Here is a 20,000-nt window from a genome sequence, read left to right as displayed (position 1 = left end):
GACACACTCACAGACAGACAGACACACACACACACACACACACACACACGCATACACACACACACACACACACACACACACACACACAAACACACACACACACGTGCGCATGTGGCTGAAAATGAGTATTGAGCTGGCAATTACATGAATTGCAGAGCAGACAGTGATTACTCCATTAAGTGTTTCATCTTTATATTTCGATAGGCTCGGTTCATTTCAGTGGTGCCTTCATTCCTTCAAGTGCATCGAATACTGAAGTGCATGCGCATCTTTCTATTTTTGGACCCATTCAGCATGTGTTTTAAATGCACTTATAGCTCTGCCCCAGGTGTGAGGCGGTGCCCACCGGGGTGATGTGCTAAGTTAGCAAAGGAGACCTTCTCCTCTGTCAGCAGGCCGGCGGATGCTAAAGCAGGATTAGACAGTCTGGAGGAGCCTTAAAAATAGCTGTTTCAACACCAGGTCGTCTGAGAGCTTCTCATTCCCCGCTGCAAGTAATCCAAGTCGGGCTATCGAGCCAAACAATCTCCCACACCAAAAAAAAAAAAGAATTAACGGTGGACAGTTGCTCAAGTGGACATCTTTTCGAAGACCCCCTCAGAAAACAGGATCCCGCTTGGGTTCTTCAGAGGTCACTTGACTTTAAACGGAGAGCAGGCAGAGTGGAGGTCTGTCTGGTGTGGAAGTCCTCAGCGCTCAGTGTTATTGCAGGCCATATGGAAACGCTTACAGGCTTATATTTGGCGTGTGTCACGTCAGCAGAAAATTTGCTTCTGAAGCCCGGGCGTGTATTTTGCGTGTTGCTCCTTTTTCGTCTGTTTACCTCACAAGGGGCGCCGTTCACATGCTCGTCTGCTTCTGTGAGTGGAGCTGCGATGAAGGCAACTCTTGGTGCGGTCTGTTTTCCTAATTCATGCTTTTTACAGGCGCTGATAATTACACAGCGCAGAAGGCCTGCTCTCATTTTTAGATTAAAGGCCACATATATATATATATAGGAGGCTGTCCTTGGAAAGCTGGCGGCTCCAGTTACCGTAGTCAAGTGGAGGTCAGATGATGTGCAGTGTGACATCACAGAGAGGAAGCAAGAGTGGAACTCTCTTTCAGACATTCGATTCTGTTTAATGTTCCTCCAGAGACGGGAGTGTTTTCACACAGCGTTACGCAGCTTTCACTGCCCTGCTGCGCTTGTAAAGTTTCTCATAACTGCTAGCTCGGAACATACTAGAGAGCTCCTGTAAAATGGACTGTGTTGAAATATGTGTGCGACACTGATTTTTGCAGTGGGTTTATATGAAAGCTTTAAATGGAATAACACAAAAAAAGCCTTGCAAAAGAAATGCTCCCACTGCTCGAGCTCTGGCACCCCCGCTTGTTTGGATGACTCATGGGGTCTCATGTGGTCTCATGTGGTCTCATGGGAAGCCGTTTCACGTGAGAAACTTCTTGTTTGATTCACCCCTGACACGGCTGCCTTCCGTGGCGATAGGGCGAGGGCTGGCATGAAGGGGGGCATTTGGTGGGCAGATGGTGAGAGCTCTCCGCCCGACACACAGGTCAGCATCAGCGGCCTTCCGCTCCACTTCTGAGATACGTCCATGCTGAGGCCATGGGGCCAGACGCTTTTATCTTGCCGCCTTTCCCAAAGCCCCCCCCCCCCCACAGGAAGGATGATGTAATGCTTTTGGACGGCTTCTATCGGCGAGGGCTCAGGAATTCCGCTGAGCGCTGTGACTGGGCAGTTCTCAGACTCAGGGGAGAGCTCGCCGCGCTCCGTCTATAATAAGAGTGGTGTGGCTGGGCCCTGCGTGACTGAGCAAACATGTCTGTGTCTCTGGGCGAGCCATGTGAGTGCTCCACATGCTGACTGGGGGCGCGGACCGCACGGACGGCGCATGACCGAAGAACACAGGGAAGACTTTAAACTGCAAACAAGCAAAGAACAAATTTCTCTTTTTAATAATTCATTGGCCTTCAGTCAGACCCAACTGCTGCTCAGCTTTGATGTGCGCATAAAACAGTGGGGGGCCTTTGAACAGCACCTTTCAGATGCTGCTTCTGCCCCTTCAGTGTAAGATGCATTCTGCTATCAGCAGCCGCCTTTGGTCTGCTGTCAGAGAGACTATCATCATCATCATCACCATCATCATCATCGTTTGGCAGAATATATGTTCAATTCACCAGATGTGGCAAACAGTAATGACAATCCCATATTGCCAATATGGACAGGGGCATAGGCAAGGTGAGGCGAGACGGGTTGGTTTATGTATTTATCTGATTTATTCATTCATTCATTTATCTCCATGGAGGACAACGTTGCCCCCACGAGTCTTCATGCACACGCTTTGCGTTAGGCCATATTGGCGCCTCACATCAAAACAACACGGAGCAATTCCCTTGTGGGTCACATATCAAAAACCCCCAGCTCCCGGTCTGGGCAGACACGCAGTGCCACATCAAGCGTTCTTCTTATTCAGCGGCAGTGTGATTTACCAGGCGGTCATTTTCCCGAGCCATGGGAATGCACAGAGGTACTGTGTGTGTGTGGATGTCTCTAATAATTCTCTCTTTGTCTTTGTAGGACTGAAGTGAATACCCTGTAGTGTAAGGTCCAGGTGGGGGAGAGAGAAACAGAGAGAAACAGAGAGAAAGAGAGAAACAGAGAGAGAGAGAGAGAGAGAGGGATCAGAGGGGGAATCTACAGAAGATATCTCTCCCCTGAGAAGAAGGTAGTGTGTTCCCCCTGAAGAAACAGCTGGTCCTTGGTGTACGACCAGGGGGACTCCGTCACATCTGTGCAGCATGAAATCTCCATAATAATAAAACACATTCCCTGCCCCACCTGTTGTCTGTGCTTTCTTTCTCTCTTTTTTCTTCCCTTCTCTGTTTTTCTACGAGGAAATCTGATTTACTACCTATGGGCCTTCATCTTTGGTTTTAACAGCCATGCACAAATAGTTCTTGCAGCGGATGACATGCTGCCCCATTATGAGCTGTTTCACGGTGTAAATAAATGCATAATTCATGAGTCGGTGGTTCAGCTGTGTTACGGGGGCAGGCTGTGGTAGGGAGAAGAGTCATGCAGAACATTTCACACCTGTTCCGTAATTGCCACCTGGGTAAGACGGATAAGAGCAGGCCTAGGAGGTGGTTTTAATCATGTTAGTGCATGCACACAGCCCCTGGATACACTTGGATGTGGTGTACCTCGAGGGATTCTGCACACAGTTTCACAGAGATACACACTTGCACTGGTTGCATTCAAATGTCAAGATGTCAAGAAAGTGACTCAAGCAAGTAGTTACTGAAAACAAGGCTGCTTTTATTGGCCAACTGGTTTTTTTCCCCTTTTCCTTTTTCTGGGAGCCCTTAAAGGTTAACACAGATATAGGCAAAGTAGCCTCCTGATATTTTTATATCTCCAACCCTCACAAATTTCTGCCTTTCCCCTGAGAGAGAGAACATTTTTCTGAATGTTTTTACTACAGCAGTCTTTTTTTCCCCGAAGCAAACAGTGCCACTGCCGCCTCCTTGAAGTCCCTGGCTCCACTCCTCGCTCACAACACAAACGCTTTATTTCATTTCAGGTGCCTTGAGAAGCTGCCGGTTCTGACCAGACCTTTCAGATGACGATGAAGAGCTGTGTCGCTCTCCTGCTTGCCACCCTGCCCATCATTCATGCTGGTAAGCCACGGGGAGAGGGGGGGGGGGGGTGCAGGACATTGCTAATTAGATCAGTGCTAATATGAATTAGCGGCTGCCTGCCTGTGACTAAAGGAAAACGCTGGCAATGTGTGCTTGCATGTGTCACAGCAGTTGGGTTCATATGGCACTTTGACTGTTTCCTACGCCTGCCCTGAGCTCTTTAGAATGGGAAGACACCTGGCTAGCTGCTGCCTATGGACCCACATCCGGCCTCACCAGTGCCTCTGATCCAGGAGTCAGAGGGTGTGTTTTGGCAAAGAGTGACAGGGTTCCACAAGGTCCTGGTGTAATATTCTGCCGTTCGTATTGGAATGTGTAAGACATCTACCGACGGACATTTCTCTGGAGGGTGAAGGCCCTAACAGATCTAATGAGTCATGCAGCTCTGAGTGTTCTATTCTATATGTCCTCAAATGTCCTTAGAACATCTGTCCCCTCCATTTAGGATCCGGCAAAACAGAGGAGGCGCGCGCAGCACTCCACATGAATGCACTTCAGACGCCTAATAGATGGTTTGTTGTGCAGCGAGGTAAAGGGGGGGGGGGGGGGGTGCTACTGATTAAGTGCTGTGAATCAGCCTCCGCCTCCGCCTCAGCCTCCGCCTCCGCCTCAGCCTCAGCCTCAGCCTCCGCTCGTGTGTCTGCTGGTGGTTACGTGTCACTGCACAGTGGCTCTGCTGTGTTGCTGTGCTGCCGTGCTGCCGTGCTGCCACGTATGGGAAAAGCAGTCAGAGGCTCCCTGTTGACTTTAGCCCAGCAGCCTTGGCTCTCCTCCAGCGCCGGGGGCCTCCTCTCGTTCCAACTCCATTTCCATTCTACCCCAGCGTGGAGGAGCTGACCTCAAAGCACGGACTCCACACTTAGCTGTGGCACACTGCCTCCTCCTCTTTAATGGCCGCATATAAATATAGTCCTTTATTTTGCTTTTGTCTTTGCTTTGTGTCACCCCATTTTTTTTATTGTAATTAGAAACAGAAGTCACTCAGAACATTTTGTTGCTTTACTCTAATTGTAAACATGACTGGGCCCGCTGTCTCCAAGAAGCTTCAGCGTCGGGCCTCTGAACCTTAAAGCAAGAATCAATATCGGCTCACAAGGTGTTGTGGTGGTGTGGTGTTATTGTTTGCTGCTCCCCTTAGCTTCTGCTCTTTCTGTAGTCGCCAACGCTGCAAAGCAACCAAACGAATGATGGCATGGTTTTAATAGGGTTGCACAATGATGGCATGCGTTTAATAGGATTGCACAATGGTTTGCATGGAGGAATGCCTGTGCTCACTGAATCCAATCAGTTTTAGGCATTGTATGGTGCTGGTGTTCTCGTTTGCATTTTGAAATGCCCCCCCCTGGGAATGTAAAGATATGAGCCCCACCATGTATTGATTGTTCAAACAATGCAACGTTTCGAAAGTTTCACTATTTACTGCTGTAATCTCTCTCTAAGAAGTCAGTCCAAGCATGGAGGCTTTGAATATTTACAAAATGAGCATGAAAATAAACACTGAGTTGTAACTGTTTGTGTGACATTGCTTTTTGTTTGTTTACGACATGTGATTGTCTCCAGAGGTGTTTGTGATTGTTTTGCGGCTGCAGCATGGGGAACAGTCAGAAAGAGCCTTTGTACTCTTGGGTTCCCTGTGTCAGAGTTCAGTCTGTTTAATACAACTAAACAGTGCAGAAGAATAGAGACGCAGGCTCAGTGTCAATTCAGTGCAATGCTTGCTGTTGTTTTTCGTGGGAATATTAACCGCTGACTCAAAATGCACTAGGCACTTGGCACATAAGTTATGTGCTTGCAACACATGTGTGAGTCTGTGTGTGTGTGTGTGTGTGTGTGTGTGTGTGCGCGCGTGTGTGTGAGTCTGTGTGTGTGTGTGTGTGTGTGTGTGTGTGTGTGTGTGTGTGTGCGTGTGTGTAAAGGTTGACAAGTTGATGGATGTAAAAGGGAAGACATAAGCTGGGTTTCCATCCAATTCATTTGCATATTCTAAGCGCATTTATGAACATTGGGCTTAAAGAAATGCCAGTGTGTGTGTGTGCACATTTCCATCCACTGTGTTGGGAATTCAAAATGGACACTTTCTTAATCAAGGGAGGAGTTGTAAACAGCTGTGGGTTCTAAAGTTGAGGTTGCCAGGGCAACTTTAACGGAAACATATAATAAATTCTCAACAAATGCGAATAAACCCATTTCCTTACTACACCCTATGCGAATCAGGAGTTAATCCACCCCCCTCTTGTGAATTCATTTATTTTTCGACTTTCGATTTTGTGCACATATGAGCATATCCCAGGATTCCCTTTTCGAATGTCACAATTTGCAGTCAAAAGTTGGATGGAAACTCAGCTGCTCAGTTCATTATCACGCTGAGAAAATAAACCAGATTGTCTTGATTCACAGCAGCACATGTCCCTGGGTGTGAACTCCTTTGCACCATCACTCACTCCCAGCAAAACTAGCTAACAAACCGTGAACAAATGAGTTTCTTCAAGCCTGCTTGGTAGAGATGTTTTCCTTCATCTAGCGGAGCCTGTTTTAAAGCTGTGGCCTGGCAGAAGCTGGGCTGTGGTTAAGCACATTAATGTTGTCATTTCTCTTCCAGTGTGTCCTGACAAAGAGCCGGGCCTGCAGCCGTGGACCCCCGGCCATAGCGAGGCCCACCGTGTCACCATCGGTTACGGCCGCAAAGTCCTCCTCACCAGCTCATGCACCGTCCACTCCATAGAGATCCTCAATGGGGGTATGCAGCCTCTTTTGCTGTCTCTTTACTGCTAAACTGCCATAAGGATTTATCTCCTCATATTAGCACTCGGCTTTGTCTTGCCCAGCACGTGGTAGGGCCACGAAACGCTCTCTTAAATCAAAGTGGCGATCACTCATCCGAGATCACCTCAGGCTCATCTAACTCGTGTCAGGAGGATTTCCCCGCCGTGAAGCACAGCTCTCGTAAAAAGAGCAGCTTGCTCGGGCCCCATAAAAGGAAGAGTCTGAGATGCTGTTTGCATGAAAAACAGGAACCCTGAGACTGCTGTGTCATGGGAGCATTCTTTTTCTGCAGGAAAGCTTGTAATTGCCGACACCAATCGACCCGTCGTCCTGCGGGCCAAACACATTCTCATTGGGAACAAGGGAGAGCTTCACATCGGGAGCCCAGACTGCCCATATAAAGGCAGCCTTACCATATCCCTCTTCGGGAGGTAAAACAAACACTGACTTTAATTAGGCATGCCAGATGGTGAGCAACAGTCCTTCAGAATTCATCAAGTCATAACGCTGGCCTCTCTCTCTCTCTCTGATGTTGAACAGGTCCGACGACACTGACATCGGGCACAGCTACTTTGGGCGAAAGTATGTAGGCGTTGGCACAGGGGGTACGTTGGAGGTCCACGGCGCTAAGAAGCTGTCGTGGACGTTTCTGAACAAGACGCTGCACCCCGGCGAGGCCAATGAGAACAGCTACCACTTTGAAAAGGGCTGGGGAAACAGAGGTATCATCGTCCACGTCATCGACCCAAGCACTGGCCAGGTGCTGCACAATGACAGGTGGGTACAGTCAGAGGCGGAGAAACCTTGTTTATCTGAGTCCCATAGTGAGAAGTCTCCAGTGTTGCATCTGGTGACAGGTTGTCTGTGGTGTGGACAAACACAGATTGAAGATGAGGTCAAAGAACATTGTTATCCCCATTCATGAGAACGTTTGATGTGCTTTGAAACTGGATACCCTGCACGTCATTAATCTTGATTGTACGCTTGTTTCCATTTCTTTGTATGAGATTACAAGATGTGGATGTTCTCACTGAATGAGTCATTGGCATCTTTGATGTGACCGTCTTTAAATTTCGACTTTGTTTTGACAGCGGTTGATGATTTATTTGTCTGGGGTGCCTCGGCAGGTTTGACACGTACCGGAGCAAAGACGAGAGCCGCCGCCTGGCTCAGCACGTGGCCGCCATGGAGGACGGCATGATCCTCGCCATGGTGGTCAACGACGAGGGCTCCAACAACCTGGAGGACACGGCCAAGAAGGCACTCACCAGACTAGGGAGTCGGGAGCTCACTCGGCTGGGATTCCGGTATGCGTTGTCTTGCTGTCTCTCTTGGCTCCTGCCCCCCCCCCCCCCCACCCCACCCTCACCCCACCCCCCACCCCACCCTCCCCCTCCTCTAGTCAAGCATGAGAGGAAAACAACCCTGATAGATCAAGCAGATGATCCCCCCAAGAAAATATCCAGAGCTGGCTTAGGACGGCAGTGCAAAATAACTTTGAGTTTTTCTGAGCTTGATTTATTCCCTTTGATTTATTCCCCCCCCCCCCCCCCCCTCTCGAGCCAGATTTACTCCCAGAGTATCGATTTGCGTTCGGCAGGCCAAATCCTGCTCTGTTCGCCTGAGTCTTTTCATCTCCCCTCAGTAATAGCCACTCGAAAAATGACTGGATTGTAAAAATGGTGTGGATTTAGCATTACCATCAATAAAGCAAGGGAGATGGCAGATAACCAAAAGCATGCTTACCTACTGCCCGCCCTCATGACATAATTCTGGAAACATTTTTAATTTGGGCTAAATTCATGCACGCCCCAGATTGTGCCTTTTCAATTGGAATGCACTGAAATGACTTTCAGAATTCCACTGGTTAAGTTAGCAATCCCTTGTTCCAGAGCACATGCATATGCGGAACTGTGGGGATCTTAATTATCTGAGGCGCTTCTCTCCCTGGACCTCTGGCAGCGGCAGCACCATCGCGGTTGGCTGGCTTCTAAAGGAGCGTCCTAAATGGCTTCTGTAGAACAGCCGGGCCAAGGGAAATGTGGCTAGTGTGTTTATCCTTGCTGTGGAGGAGGAAGTTGACAAACACTCACATTCAAATCTTTCCACATGGCTTCGCCACATGAAGGTGGACCTTGGTGGTGAAATGGCGTCTCGTGTCGCCTGCCGTGTTGACAGTCTTACCAAAATCTTACTTAAAGTCTGAAGATTAGTCGTGGTGCTTTGGGAAAACCTTTTATTATCCACTAATCCTGAAACAAATGACAGTGAGATAAATGTCAGTGCATTTTGTACGGGGCTTATTTGCATGCACGCACCATAATACTTCAAGTCGTATCTGGGGGGAGCCTGGGCTCTTGTGCATGTCGTTGCCTGCTTAAGTCTGTATCGCAATCATATCGTGTCAGTCTCTGGGTGTCAACGGGGATATCCTGCCTGGTCCCACCGATTCTCCTGGCTGACAGATAGAGCAGATCTGAATGCCAGGGTGACCTGATGGCGCTGTCAGGCTGTCTTCTTACAGGAGGGCCTCCTCAATAAGGGGCTGCTGGTAGTCTCCCGTTCGGTAATTACCCAGCCTGCCTTGAGTGCTCCGGCCGCCAATCAAACCTTGTGTCAACATAATTTGCAGAGCTGAGTGTCAGAATGTTTATTTAATGGAGACATCTCTGTCTCTCACTCTGTCTGTCTCCTGTGCTCTCTCTCTGTCAAACCCCCACCTCTTCCCTTCTTCCCTTCACCCCCCCCCCTCCCTCTTTCTTCCCTCTCTTCTCTACTCTCATGCTCACAGCCATCCCTGGAGTTTTATCACAGTGAAAGGAGATTCATCCTCAGCGCTGGAGGACCGTGCCATCTATCAAGGTGAGGCTCTGATTGCTTCTGTTTGCACAGTGTCAGAAGGCAAACATGACACATCCTCTGCGGGACGGGAGATCAGTCCAAATATGCTGAGGCAGGTCCACCGCTCTACTCACACCCCTGTGTGTGTGTGTGTGTGTGTGTGTGTGTGTGTGTGTGTGTGTGCTCTGCCACAGGCACCAAGGCTTCCTCAGAGGCCAAGAGCTCGCGCATCTTCCAGACGGGTTACGGGGAGCACTTTGCGGTGACCACCAGCAGCCAGTGGGTGCAAGGTAAACCAGCAGCGAGCGTCTCAGCCTCCGGCTCTCAGCAGCGAGCGTCTCAGCCTCCGGCTCTCAGCAGCGAGCGTCTCAGCCTCCGGCTCTCAGCTGGCTCCCAGCCTCCCAGCCTCCCAGCCTCTCCGCTCCGTCTCAGTGTCCTCAAGCAGCCACTCTTTACAGCGGGGAGAGCCCTAGGCCTTCTTCTTGTTTGTGCACTGGTGGATGGCTCATTGAAAGGCATACATTATGCCATTGGCAAGAGAAATACAGCAGCACACAATTCAAATTGATCTAGTGAATAATACATAATGACATTCTTGAAAAAGAAGCTCTTCCTGCTACTGGGGGATGCATTGCAGATGACAGAGGAGACGGAGTATACACGTCTTGTCTACTTGCAGTAATTTCATCTCTTTCGAGAGTCTATATTGACATCATCTCGTGTCTAATCTCAGTCTTCCTGGCCCGTGATGGCCCACCACAGTAAGGAGCCGCTCCTGTTTCTGTAGTTTGTGTAACACATAATCATAATCAAGTGTTTCTAAAATGAGGCAAACTCAGCTGGAGATTATTAGTCATCAAAGACGGGGTGAGGAGGTACTCTGGATTCAAGGCTTTTTCTTTCTTTCTTTCTTTCTCTCTCTCTCTCGCTCCCTCTCTCCTTCTCTCCCCCTCTCTGTTTCGTTGCTGTTTTAATGCATTTGATTTGAATGCAGCTCAACAAAGCAGGGAGCATTCCCTGTTGGCTCTAGCTCATCAGGCAGAAAATAATGTGGGGAGAAAGCTCCTCAATTACTTGCCTGCAAATACTTTCTGACAAGCAGAATGGGAACGAGAGTAGAGTTCTGGATGTAAATTAGTTTAATATCTACATGGACTCTCTCTGACAGGGTAGAGAGTTGGGGCTTACTGGACTCAGTGGGTGGTTTGTGTGTGTGTGTGTGTGCGCCTGTATGTATGTATGTGTGTGTGTGTGTGTGTGTGTTGTGTATGTGTGTGTGTGTGTTGTGTATGTGTATGTGTATGTGTATGTGTATGTGTATGTGTATGTGTATGTGTATGTGTATGTGTATGTGTATGTGTATGTATATATGTGTATGTGTATGTGTGTGTGTGCGCGTATGCGTACGTGTGTATGTGTATGTGTATATGTGTATGTGCATGTGTATGTGTGTGTGTGTGTGTGTGTGTGTGTGTGTGTGTGTGTGTGCGTGTGTGTGTGTGTGTGTGCGTGTGCGTGTGCGTGTATGTGTATGTCTATGTGTATGTGTATGTGTGTGTGCGTGTATGTGTGTGTGCGTGTATGTGTGCGTGTGTTGTGTATGTGTGTGTGTGTGTTGTGTATGTGTGTGTGCGTGTATGTGTATGTGTATGTGTATGTGTATGTGTATGTGTATGTGTATGTGTATGTGTATGTGTATGTGTATGTGTGTGTGCGTGTATGTGTATGTGCGTGTGTATGTGTTGTGTATGTGTATGTGTATGTGTGTGTGCGTGTATGTATATGTGTGTGTGCGTGTATGTATATGTGTATATTATTGTGTAGTTTTCTTTGGTTGTTTGTGTATCTATGTCTTCTTACACGGCGTGTACCCTGCAGAGGCGGACTGGACTGACTGGTTCGACCGTGATGATGAAAGGGGCTCTGGAGACTGGGAGAAACTCTCTGATCTCCATAAGGCTTTCCCTGAGCGACTGTGCAGCAACCCACTGGACATGGAGGTACACACACACACACACACACACACACGCACACACACACACACACACACATACACACACACACACACACACAGTCTAATGCAGAGACGTAAGGAAAACAACAAAAAGTATGTAGCTCTGTCACAAGCATGTTGAAACAAAGCAATATATTTAAATAAAGATGACCCAGATCTTTGTGTTGCCACAACCAAAATATTGTTCACGCCGATAACCGAGCGAAGCCTCCCGTCCACAAGAGTTATGCTATTCTCACTTCATTGGCAGTGACTCAATCAATCGTAATGAGCGAATCATTATCTGTGTAAATCAAACAGTGCTGTCAACCCAACATATTGACTCTGGTTGTTGTTGCCATTTGAACTCATGGCTCGCTGACCTAATGCCTCTGCTCTCCCTCCGATACAGGCTGAGACCCATGACGGCATTCCGGCCAACATGACAGGCGAGATCTTCTCCAAGAATGACAAGATCTACGGCTTCGTCTGCCTCAACAAGGACCAGCCGGACGGCCTCTGCCATAACTACAGAGTGCGCTTTCTATGCGGGAAGCTGGGTATGTGTGGAATGCGATCCGGGCCTCTGCGGTTCCTTTGCGGTTCCTCTGCGGTGCCGTGAGGCGCGAGCGGGGAAGCACCGCCACGCTCCGTCTGTCTTCGCCACTTCACGTGTAGGGCTGTAATCAGAGAGATTTGCACGGGCTGAGGGGGATGGGGGATGGGGGGGGAGGGGAGTACATTCTGAGGTTTGGAAACTTGGCGTGGTAGTTCTCTCTCCTCTGCCTGGGCTTGCCAGGCTCGCGTTGTCACGTGGATCGCATGTCTCCCTGCATAACAAGCCCCCCACCCCACCCCACCCCAGGGTGAAGACACAGATCTGCGGTCTGGGAAACTTGGCATGTGTAAGGAGGTAGCGAGGAGGTCAGGCTCCACCATCAGCAGGCAGGGCAAAGGGGTAAGGTGTGAGGCCGGAGGGGGGTGCCAACATGTTTGTTCCGTGCTAACACGTCAACGTGTGTGCCCTGGAATGAAAAGAATCAGTGGAGAATTATAACCCGGCTCAATCAGGCTGTTCTGCTGCAGGGGTATGGAAACACGAGTTCCTGACCTTCAGGAGCTTAAATTAACCAAGAGGATGTGATAAAATCACACCCAACAATGCTAGGGAAGCCAGGTACAAGCGTTCAACACATCTGTTTACCTCGAGTGCAGGATGAGCATCCTCCCCCCTCCCCCCCTCCCCATCGTGTTGCAAATCTACTCAGGCACGACCGATCGAAGCCACCGCGGTGACCTCCCACTGTGGTTTTCAGACCTGCGGCTGGCAGAGGCGTTCTCAGGCCAAATCACTATCGCACACCGCCAGTGAGGAGGAGCAGGAGACTAATGCCAATACCACTCCCGCTTGGCCACAGTTTGATTCCCCACTGATTTCCCATCAAGCCGTGCACTCTATTTGCGCACCAGAAATCGAAGCGACCTCCGTTTTCCTAACTGGCCAGCGAAGCAGTTTTTACTCTGCCTTAAGTGACGGAGCCGTGAAGAAGGCGGCGTCATGCATGTGGCTTGGACTAGCTGAAGGACGATAAGAGCTCGTGGGGTTTCTCATTAGGTCTCCTAGGCGAGGTCATGTTTTGAGTAGATGACCAAACACTGTTTAAGCACCCAAAACACCAAAGGAATGTCTCGGAAGCCCCAAAGAGCCGAATATTTACGATGGTTCTTAGTGAGGAGATTCAGTGGCTAGCTATGTTTAGTGGTTTCGGTTAGTTCTGAGTGTGTGGTTTCCCTCCAGCCAATGCGTGGGAGCAGAGCAACTACTTGCCTGATCACCACTTCCCTCACCCTTCTTCTCTCTCGCTCTCTCTCTCTCTCTCTCTCTCTCTTTTTCTCTCTCTCTCTCTCTGTGTGTGTGTGTCACATTCACACACTTCAATAATAAAACTCAGTGCTTATTGCTTTACTGTTTTGAAATATATGACCAGTGCTCTGACCATTATTGATGGGGTTACACAAGAAGCCTTTTTGTCCACATAACCCTTTAGCTGCACATGCCCCCACTAATCTGATCACATGTCACACACAGGCATCTGCTAATCCCATCATCTACTGTATGTGAGTTTCCACTGGCCACCCACGGCCTCCTGCTCCCTCTCTTCTCTTCTCCTCTTCTTCTCTTCTCCTCTTCTCTTCCTTCTCTCCTTCTCTTCTCTCCTCTTCTCTTCTCTTCTCTCCTCTTCTCTCCTCTTCTCTTCTCTCCTCTTCTCTCCTCTTCTCTTCTCTTCTCTTCTCTTCTCTCCTCTTCTCTTCTCTTCTCTTCTCTTCTCTTCTCTTCTCTTCTCTTCCGCTCATCGGTGTGATTCCTGTATTTCCCGTCCTCCGCTGTGTTTGCCTTCTCTCCGCCAGCTGGACTGGAGGCCCCAGAAAGCCACCAGTCACTTTACTGCCTTTATTCACTGACACAAACCACTATGGAATTATACGAGCAGAACAGCTACAACACGGCTTATTGCATTCAAAGCCTCGTTGAATGTCTTCCCTAATTTGGGTTACAAATGTATCTATCCAAAGGGCCTTGTGCTCAAATCCATGACGTTAGTGTATCTAGCTCCTTGTGATAGCGTTTGATCCACTGCAACCTTATGAAGATTAGCTATAGCGAGTCATCCAGTGATCGTGGGTTGTTTACCTTCTATGTCTAAGGCCTCGCCAGCCCCGGGAGACTGTACAAATCACAGCACCACCTCCTCACTGTTTTGCTACTTCACTCATTCTGTTTCCTGTTGACACGACTTATTTGAATGATGTATATATGCTTATTGTTGTGAATTAGAGCCCCATCACACAATGACTAGGGATTATGGTAGCTTGGATGCCATGTGACGTATAAACCCCAGCTGTCTCCAACCTCACATTATGGCTATGTTCTGAGAGCACCATTCAGGCAGTTGCCTGGTAACTGCTGATTCACAGCTAATTGGCCTCAGAATGATTATTCCAAGAATGACATTTAAAGCAGGTTTCCTCTGAGTTTGTGTTTGTTTTTCTCTTTTTCCATGTGTCATCACATTACATTTCGTTTTTTTTCCCACAGTTCGCCCACAAGCGTCCATCACCGTCGACATGCTGTCCAACTCAAGCATCCTGGAGCTGGCTGACGAGGCCCGTGGCTGGAGGGCGGGTGACCGCGTGGTGGTGGCCAGCACTGACTACTCCATGCTTCAGGCGGAGGAGTTCGACCTGCTGCCCTGCCCAGCCTGCGCCCTCAACCAGGTCAAAGTGCAAGGTCAGTCGATCAGTCACGCTGTCCACCAGACAATCTCTGTGTGCTGAAGCAAGGCTGTGGCAGGCAGGCGTGGTGTGTCCATACCGTGCAGAGCTGTTTGGAAAGTTGAGTAAAAGGGATGTGTATTTGTGCTGCAAAGCATGTTTTGTTTCGCTGCGCTTTCAATCCGGGACTGGAGTTCGCTTGCATAAGCATGTCTGGGACGCTGGCAGCTCTCATGCTCCAGGGTCAGGCCTGAACTGGCTGCGCGGTTCTCTGCCGTTCACGCCGGAACAGGGCTGGGATGATGAGCTGGAACCGACTGGGAGGGTCTGCGAGGAGGATGAGACGAGTCTGGAAATTATGAATATATGACTTGGGCCCAGCGTTTGAAATTCCACTGTGTTTGGCTGAAACCACAAATAACTGAGAAAACAAATCAGTCTTGTGAGAGTGCGGTGGTTTCGCAGAGTTTTGAGAGCAGCTTGGGTGTCGTGCTGAGAAGTGGAACACAGTGTGATTTGTGACGGGGTGACCTCTTGGAGAGGAAGTGGCCCAACGAGTTGTGCAAAGTTTCTCACTTTCTGTTTGCAGTCACTCCACTTTCTTTCCCCCCTCCCTGTTAAGTGAAGAGAGCACAATTCACCGGAATGACCCCGGAGTTGGTTTCAGCAGTGTGAGAATTGAGTTGTCCAGGAAAGTTTTCCGAAACTGCTGCACCACTCCATTACATAAATTGTTTTTACACTGAAGATGCTGTGTGTGGGGAAAAAAGCCTCTCTAACACTTTAAAGATGTGTTTTTCCCCCGGCTCTGCTCTGCCCTTTCTCGGGGTCGCTGAGTGAGCTGATGTATAGTTTGAATCTGAGAACAGACCCCCTGACCTGATAGGGCTGATCTACTGATGCAGGAACAACAAGAGTAGCTCCACGGAGAACATAAACCATATGGCCGTAAAAAACAAATATAGACAAAGGATGAGCAATGAGGGTGGCATTTGGTGAAAGGGGTGGCTTAACTCTGTTGAGTCATGCTGCCTACACTGTGTAATAGATAGATAGAGATCTGACCGGGGGTTTTTCACGGGGAAGGTTTTCTTTGTTCAAAGCCTATTGGAGCAGACGATGATAAAGGGGGAAATGAACACACACACACACAGCTGCAACAGTGTGCCATGCTGGGCTTTTAGAGCTGCCCGCGTATCTGCTGGAGAGGGCTTTGCAGGGTAAGCTTGCCCTCGGTGTGGGGAGAGGCTCAGTTCTGCGATTGTTTTTGAAAGAGGATTAGCATTCCTCCCATTTCAAAAGGTTAAATAATCACTGAAAACAAACACGTGTCGGCTGTCACTTGGGAGAGATCTCTGCTTGTGACAGAGCCGCTCTGAAACGATGCACATAATTGCTCCCCACACCGCCGCCACCCCCCCCCTCCCCCCACCTCCCTGGAGGCACACAAGCTGCAAAACACGCTACTCAGTTTACCTGTGCGCAGATTAAACACGCAGATCTTCGCTGGTATGTTTCCACCTTCTCCCCTCGCACGCATCACACACACGGCAGACTGCAGCAGGCCCGTAGACCTCAACAAAGATGCCGTGTTCTTTCCCAGTCTGCTTTTCATCGCCCCCCTTGTTTGTTTTGTTTTGTTGCGTTTCGGTGTTTGTTTTTTCTAGCATTAGCATATTTTGGCACCTGCAAGCCTTTCGTTCAGGAAGATGTCAGCTCAGAGAGCAAGACTGATTCTGCTGTCTGCCTGTCTGTGTCTGGGTGTTTTTTGGAATGGGCTGTTCCATCATGCAATGCTCCTTGCTCCCCCTCACATTCTTTCTCCATTTTGTCTTTGTCTCTAAGTTACCGTATTATTTCCTCTGGGAGAGTGAAAGAATGGTTGTTAGGTGGCTTGGGCTCCTGTGTTGTGCTGCACTCTTTAACAGACACGCCATCAGATCCATCATCCTACCCAGCCGGAGATTCTTCTTTGTTTTCTGGTGTCTCAGAAAGACACCGGGACAGACACTTCTTTCTGGAGTTTGCTTGTTAAATGGCCTTTTATTTATTTATTTATTTATTTTTGAATGGTTTAGGCTGTCAGAATGACTGTGCTTATTGATAATTAGAAAAAGCCTTTGTGTTTATTTCAAAGCACTTGTGAGTAGTGGAGAGAAAAAGTGACTGATCAAGAGAGGTGCATCAAATGTGCATCAAATAGAAGAAGAAACCTGCGCTGACTTTCTTTGGTGAACTGACAGACTACCCCCCCCCCCCCAATCCCAATCCCAATGTTATCAGATGTCTTTTATTCACTTTTGAAGAACGTCTCTCTGAAACATCAGACAAGAAAGCAAAGCACTGTGCCCTTGTTTATCAAAAGCAAATGATGTAGGCTTGTCTGAGGCCTGCCTTCGTTGTGAAGATGTGCGGAAACTTAGGGGATCATTAATGGCTTATTTGATTAGGGGGCTGTAGCAGCGATGATACCTTTGAGTGCTTTAAGTGTTTGGAATGCACTCTTGCCAAAGGAAATACAAAATCTCTCCAAGGGCCTGTCACAGAGAGCAGTGGAAAATACTTCATGTTCCCCTGTTAATGGAATTTGCCCTGACACTCCTCGCTTGCATACGACTGCTCCTCCTGGAGGGAAACTCACGATGCTCTCTGGAACTGGGATGGATGTACCTTAAAAACCTTTTTTTTTCTTTTTCTTTTTTTCTTTTTAAACGACCTGGCTTGTTGTCGTCAGCAGCCAGTCGTCCTCCTCTTACGATGACAATGACAGTTATCCCTGTTTGACATTTGTTCTGAACTTTTGCGGTGATGTTTTGTTTTGTTTCCATTTTGTACCCCGTGATTTCTTGTGACATCTCCCCGTTCGGCTAGGGTTCAGTCTATTTTGGGAGCAGAAAGCCGCGACTCATCACAGGAATCTGTCCCTGTAAACAGTTTCTTTCTAAAGGAAGCCCTCCAGTACTGCCTGTCCTACAGCACTTTCCAATTAAGAGCACTCATTGCTCTTGGCTGAGAGGTAGTCAGTGAATGCCTGTGGTGATCGGTCATGGCTGCACGCATTCATTCAAGACAAGCATAATGATTCACCACATCTCTCGAAGAAAATACAAAAAAACAGGCCTCTGTCTACCCCTGGATACCAGACCCTCTGATAATGCATGTATCCTATGAAACGGCACAGGCTCATTTATAGCCTGCGCATGCCCCCCCGACAACACACCACAGGCTCCTCAGCATTCATGCAGACCCGCAGGTCAGGGCACATGCAGAGACGACCCCCAAAGCCCAGCCCAGCCAATTAGATGCCAGCATCCCGGTGACCTTGAACCAAGGAGAACAGAACAATAATACTTCATTCCTCTCCAGCACCTGTAGCCTTTAGCACGGTTGCAGTGTGCACAAAGAGATGCAGTGGCTGGCGGATAATAACTCTGTGGAGATGGAGACCCCGTCCACCAGTTTCACAGGGAGTCGACTCCACAGAAAAGGTTACAGAGTCTTGTTAACTGCTGGCAGCAATTTGTCCGCGCGACTCGCACAAAAAGAAAAAAAAAAGAATCATTCCATTGGAGTAAGGGGATTATCATGTTGCACACAAATGATGCCCCGCGGCTAGGAATGTCAAAAACAATGTGTCTTTGGCATTCATGCTTGGCTCCGGCTGTAATATTGAGATGCAAGGTACTGATATGAGAATCTGATCCCTCCGCTCCCTCCCCCCCCCCCCCCCTCATGCCATTCTGAAGACAGATGGGGAGGCCCACCTGTTTGGGCGCTGATTACCAGACAAGGGTGAGAGACGGGACTTGTTTCTTCATTTGAGGGTTCCTTCGGAAAAACACGTATTCACTCATCATGGATGCCATTAGTTCTCCTGTCTTTGACCTTGCAGCAGGTCTCTTGTTTTTTTTGGGGGGTTGGAGGGCTGTGTGCCTCGCTGGCTCTCAGATAGACCAGACATACCTGTGTATGAGCTGTCAGGTAGTGACGGTGCAATTAGATGCAGCCACATCTCTCTCCGGTGTCAGGCCATTAGAGCGGGATGCTCAGGTCCCCCAGAGAGTGGGCTGTCAGAGTATTGGCAGAGAGAGAGAGAGAGAGAGAGAGAGAGAGAGAGAGAGAGAATGTGGGTAGGTATGTAAATAATCTGTATGCATATGAGAAGGACAGATGTTTGACATATTTGCACACTCACCTGCAATGTATATATGTTTTTGCATGCATTGCAGTGTGTGTGTGTGTGTGTGTGAGAGAGAGAGTTTGTGTGTGTATTCATGGGTGTAGGCATGCGAGTGTGTATTGGTCTGTGTGAATGTCAGCCGTGCTGGCCGGTGACATGCAGTGATGTGGCACCCCGTCCCCCCCCGTCCCCCTCTCAGACAGTGAAGCCCTCCCCACTCCCACCCCGTCCCCCTCTCAGACAGTGAAGCCCTCCCCACCCTCTGCCTTACCCAGGGGCCATGCCTCAGTGTTCCTCCAGTGCCTCGCTGATGTGGGCACCTGATCTGCCCTCTCCCGAGTGCCAGTGCATCCGTAGCACTCAAGGATGCCTGAAAATGAGATTTGAGTGGGGTCGGCTGTGACAGCCGGCTTGTTCGAGGAGGACATTTGCACGTTGCGTCCCAAAATGGTTCTCCTTAATGACAGTGGTTTGCTGTCGATGGTTAGATAGTAAACAGAGAGCTCCAGCCACACTCAGTCTGTTTATTAAGTGTTGCTTTGTTTGTGAGTGTGAGTGTGTGTGTGTGTGTGTGTGTGTGTGTGTGTGTGGTGTGTGTGTATGTGTGTATGCATGTGTGCTTGGGTGTATGTGTATGTCTTTAATAATGACAGAAAGAGAAAGAGAGTGTTTGTGTGTATATACATTTGTACATCAAATATCAAGAGAGTGCTATCCAGTTTGTGGGAGTGGATGTGCCTTCATTGGAGAAAAGGTTGGGGAAAGAAAGGAGTTTTTGTTTGCGTGTAAAATGTGTATTTAAGGACAGCTATGTACATGGCAGAGTGTAAACGTTGTGATATGTGTGCATGTACTGTGTGTGTGTGTGTGTGTGTGTGTGTGTGTGTGTGTGCTGGCAGAAGATCACAAAGCCCCTACACAATGCAGCCAAAAGTGTCACCAAATGGACAGAAAAACAGCAGGCTGGAAGTGTGTCTGAACTTAACGGGACAGAAGAAGGCATTAGAGTGGTAAATACTGCAGAAAACAGGATCAATCTGACTCCAATGACCAAGCAGTATATAAGATAGAGGCACAGTAATGGCATGGCGCCCAAGGACTTAAATAGATGGTTAATAAATGAACAGTTTATTACTACATAAATGGTAAGCTTAAATGTTGTAGTATCAACCAAACTGAATGTAAGATGTAAACCTAATGGATAAGTACAACTGTAAATAATAACGACTGAATAAACAAGTTGAA

At 48.5% G+C, this 20,000-nt stretch overlaps 1 protein-coding gene across 1 annotated transcript in view; it reads left to right on the top strand.

The window, feature by feature from the left end:
• Positions 1 to 20,000, top strand: part of LOC122132974 (cell migration-inducing and hyaluronan-binding protein-like) — a 65,240-nt gene that overhangs the window by 25,325 nt on the left and 19,915 nt on the right. The window contains 10 exon segments of the mRNA XM_042708105.1: positions 3,588 to 3,684; positions 6,305 to 6,442; positions 6,761 to 6,899; positions 7,009 to 7,245; positions 7,596 to 7,775; positions 9,260 to 9,330; positions 9,504 to 9,599; positions 11,188 to 11,309; positions 11,715 to 11,862; positions 14,400 to 14,591. Of these exon segments, the coding sequence (XP_042564039.1) occupies positions 3,627 to 3,684; positions 6,305 to 6,442; positions 6,761 to 6,899; positions 7,009 to 7,245; positions 7,596 to 7,775; positions 9,260 to 9,330; positions 9,504 to 9,599; positions 11,188 to 11,309; positions 11,715 to 11,862; positions 14,400 to 14,591 (1,381 nt within the window). The 5' untranslated portion in view covers positions 3,588 to 3,626.

Source organism: Clupea harengus, chromosome 6, assembly GCF_900700415.2.
Source record: "Clupea harengus chromosome 6, Ch_v2.0.2, whole genome shotgun sequence".
Taxonomy (NCBI): Eukaryota; Metazoa; Chordata; class Actinopteri; order Clupeiformes; family Clupeidae; genus Clupea; species Clupea harengus.
This window is presented reverse-complemented; position numbering and strand designations above follow the sequence as displayed.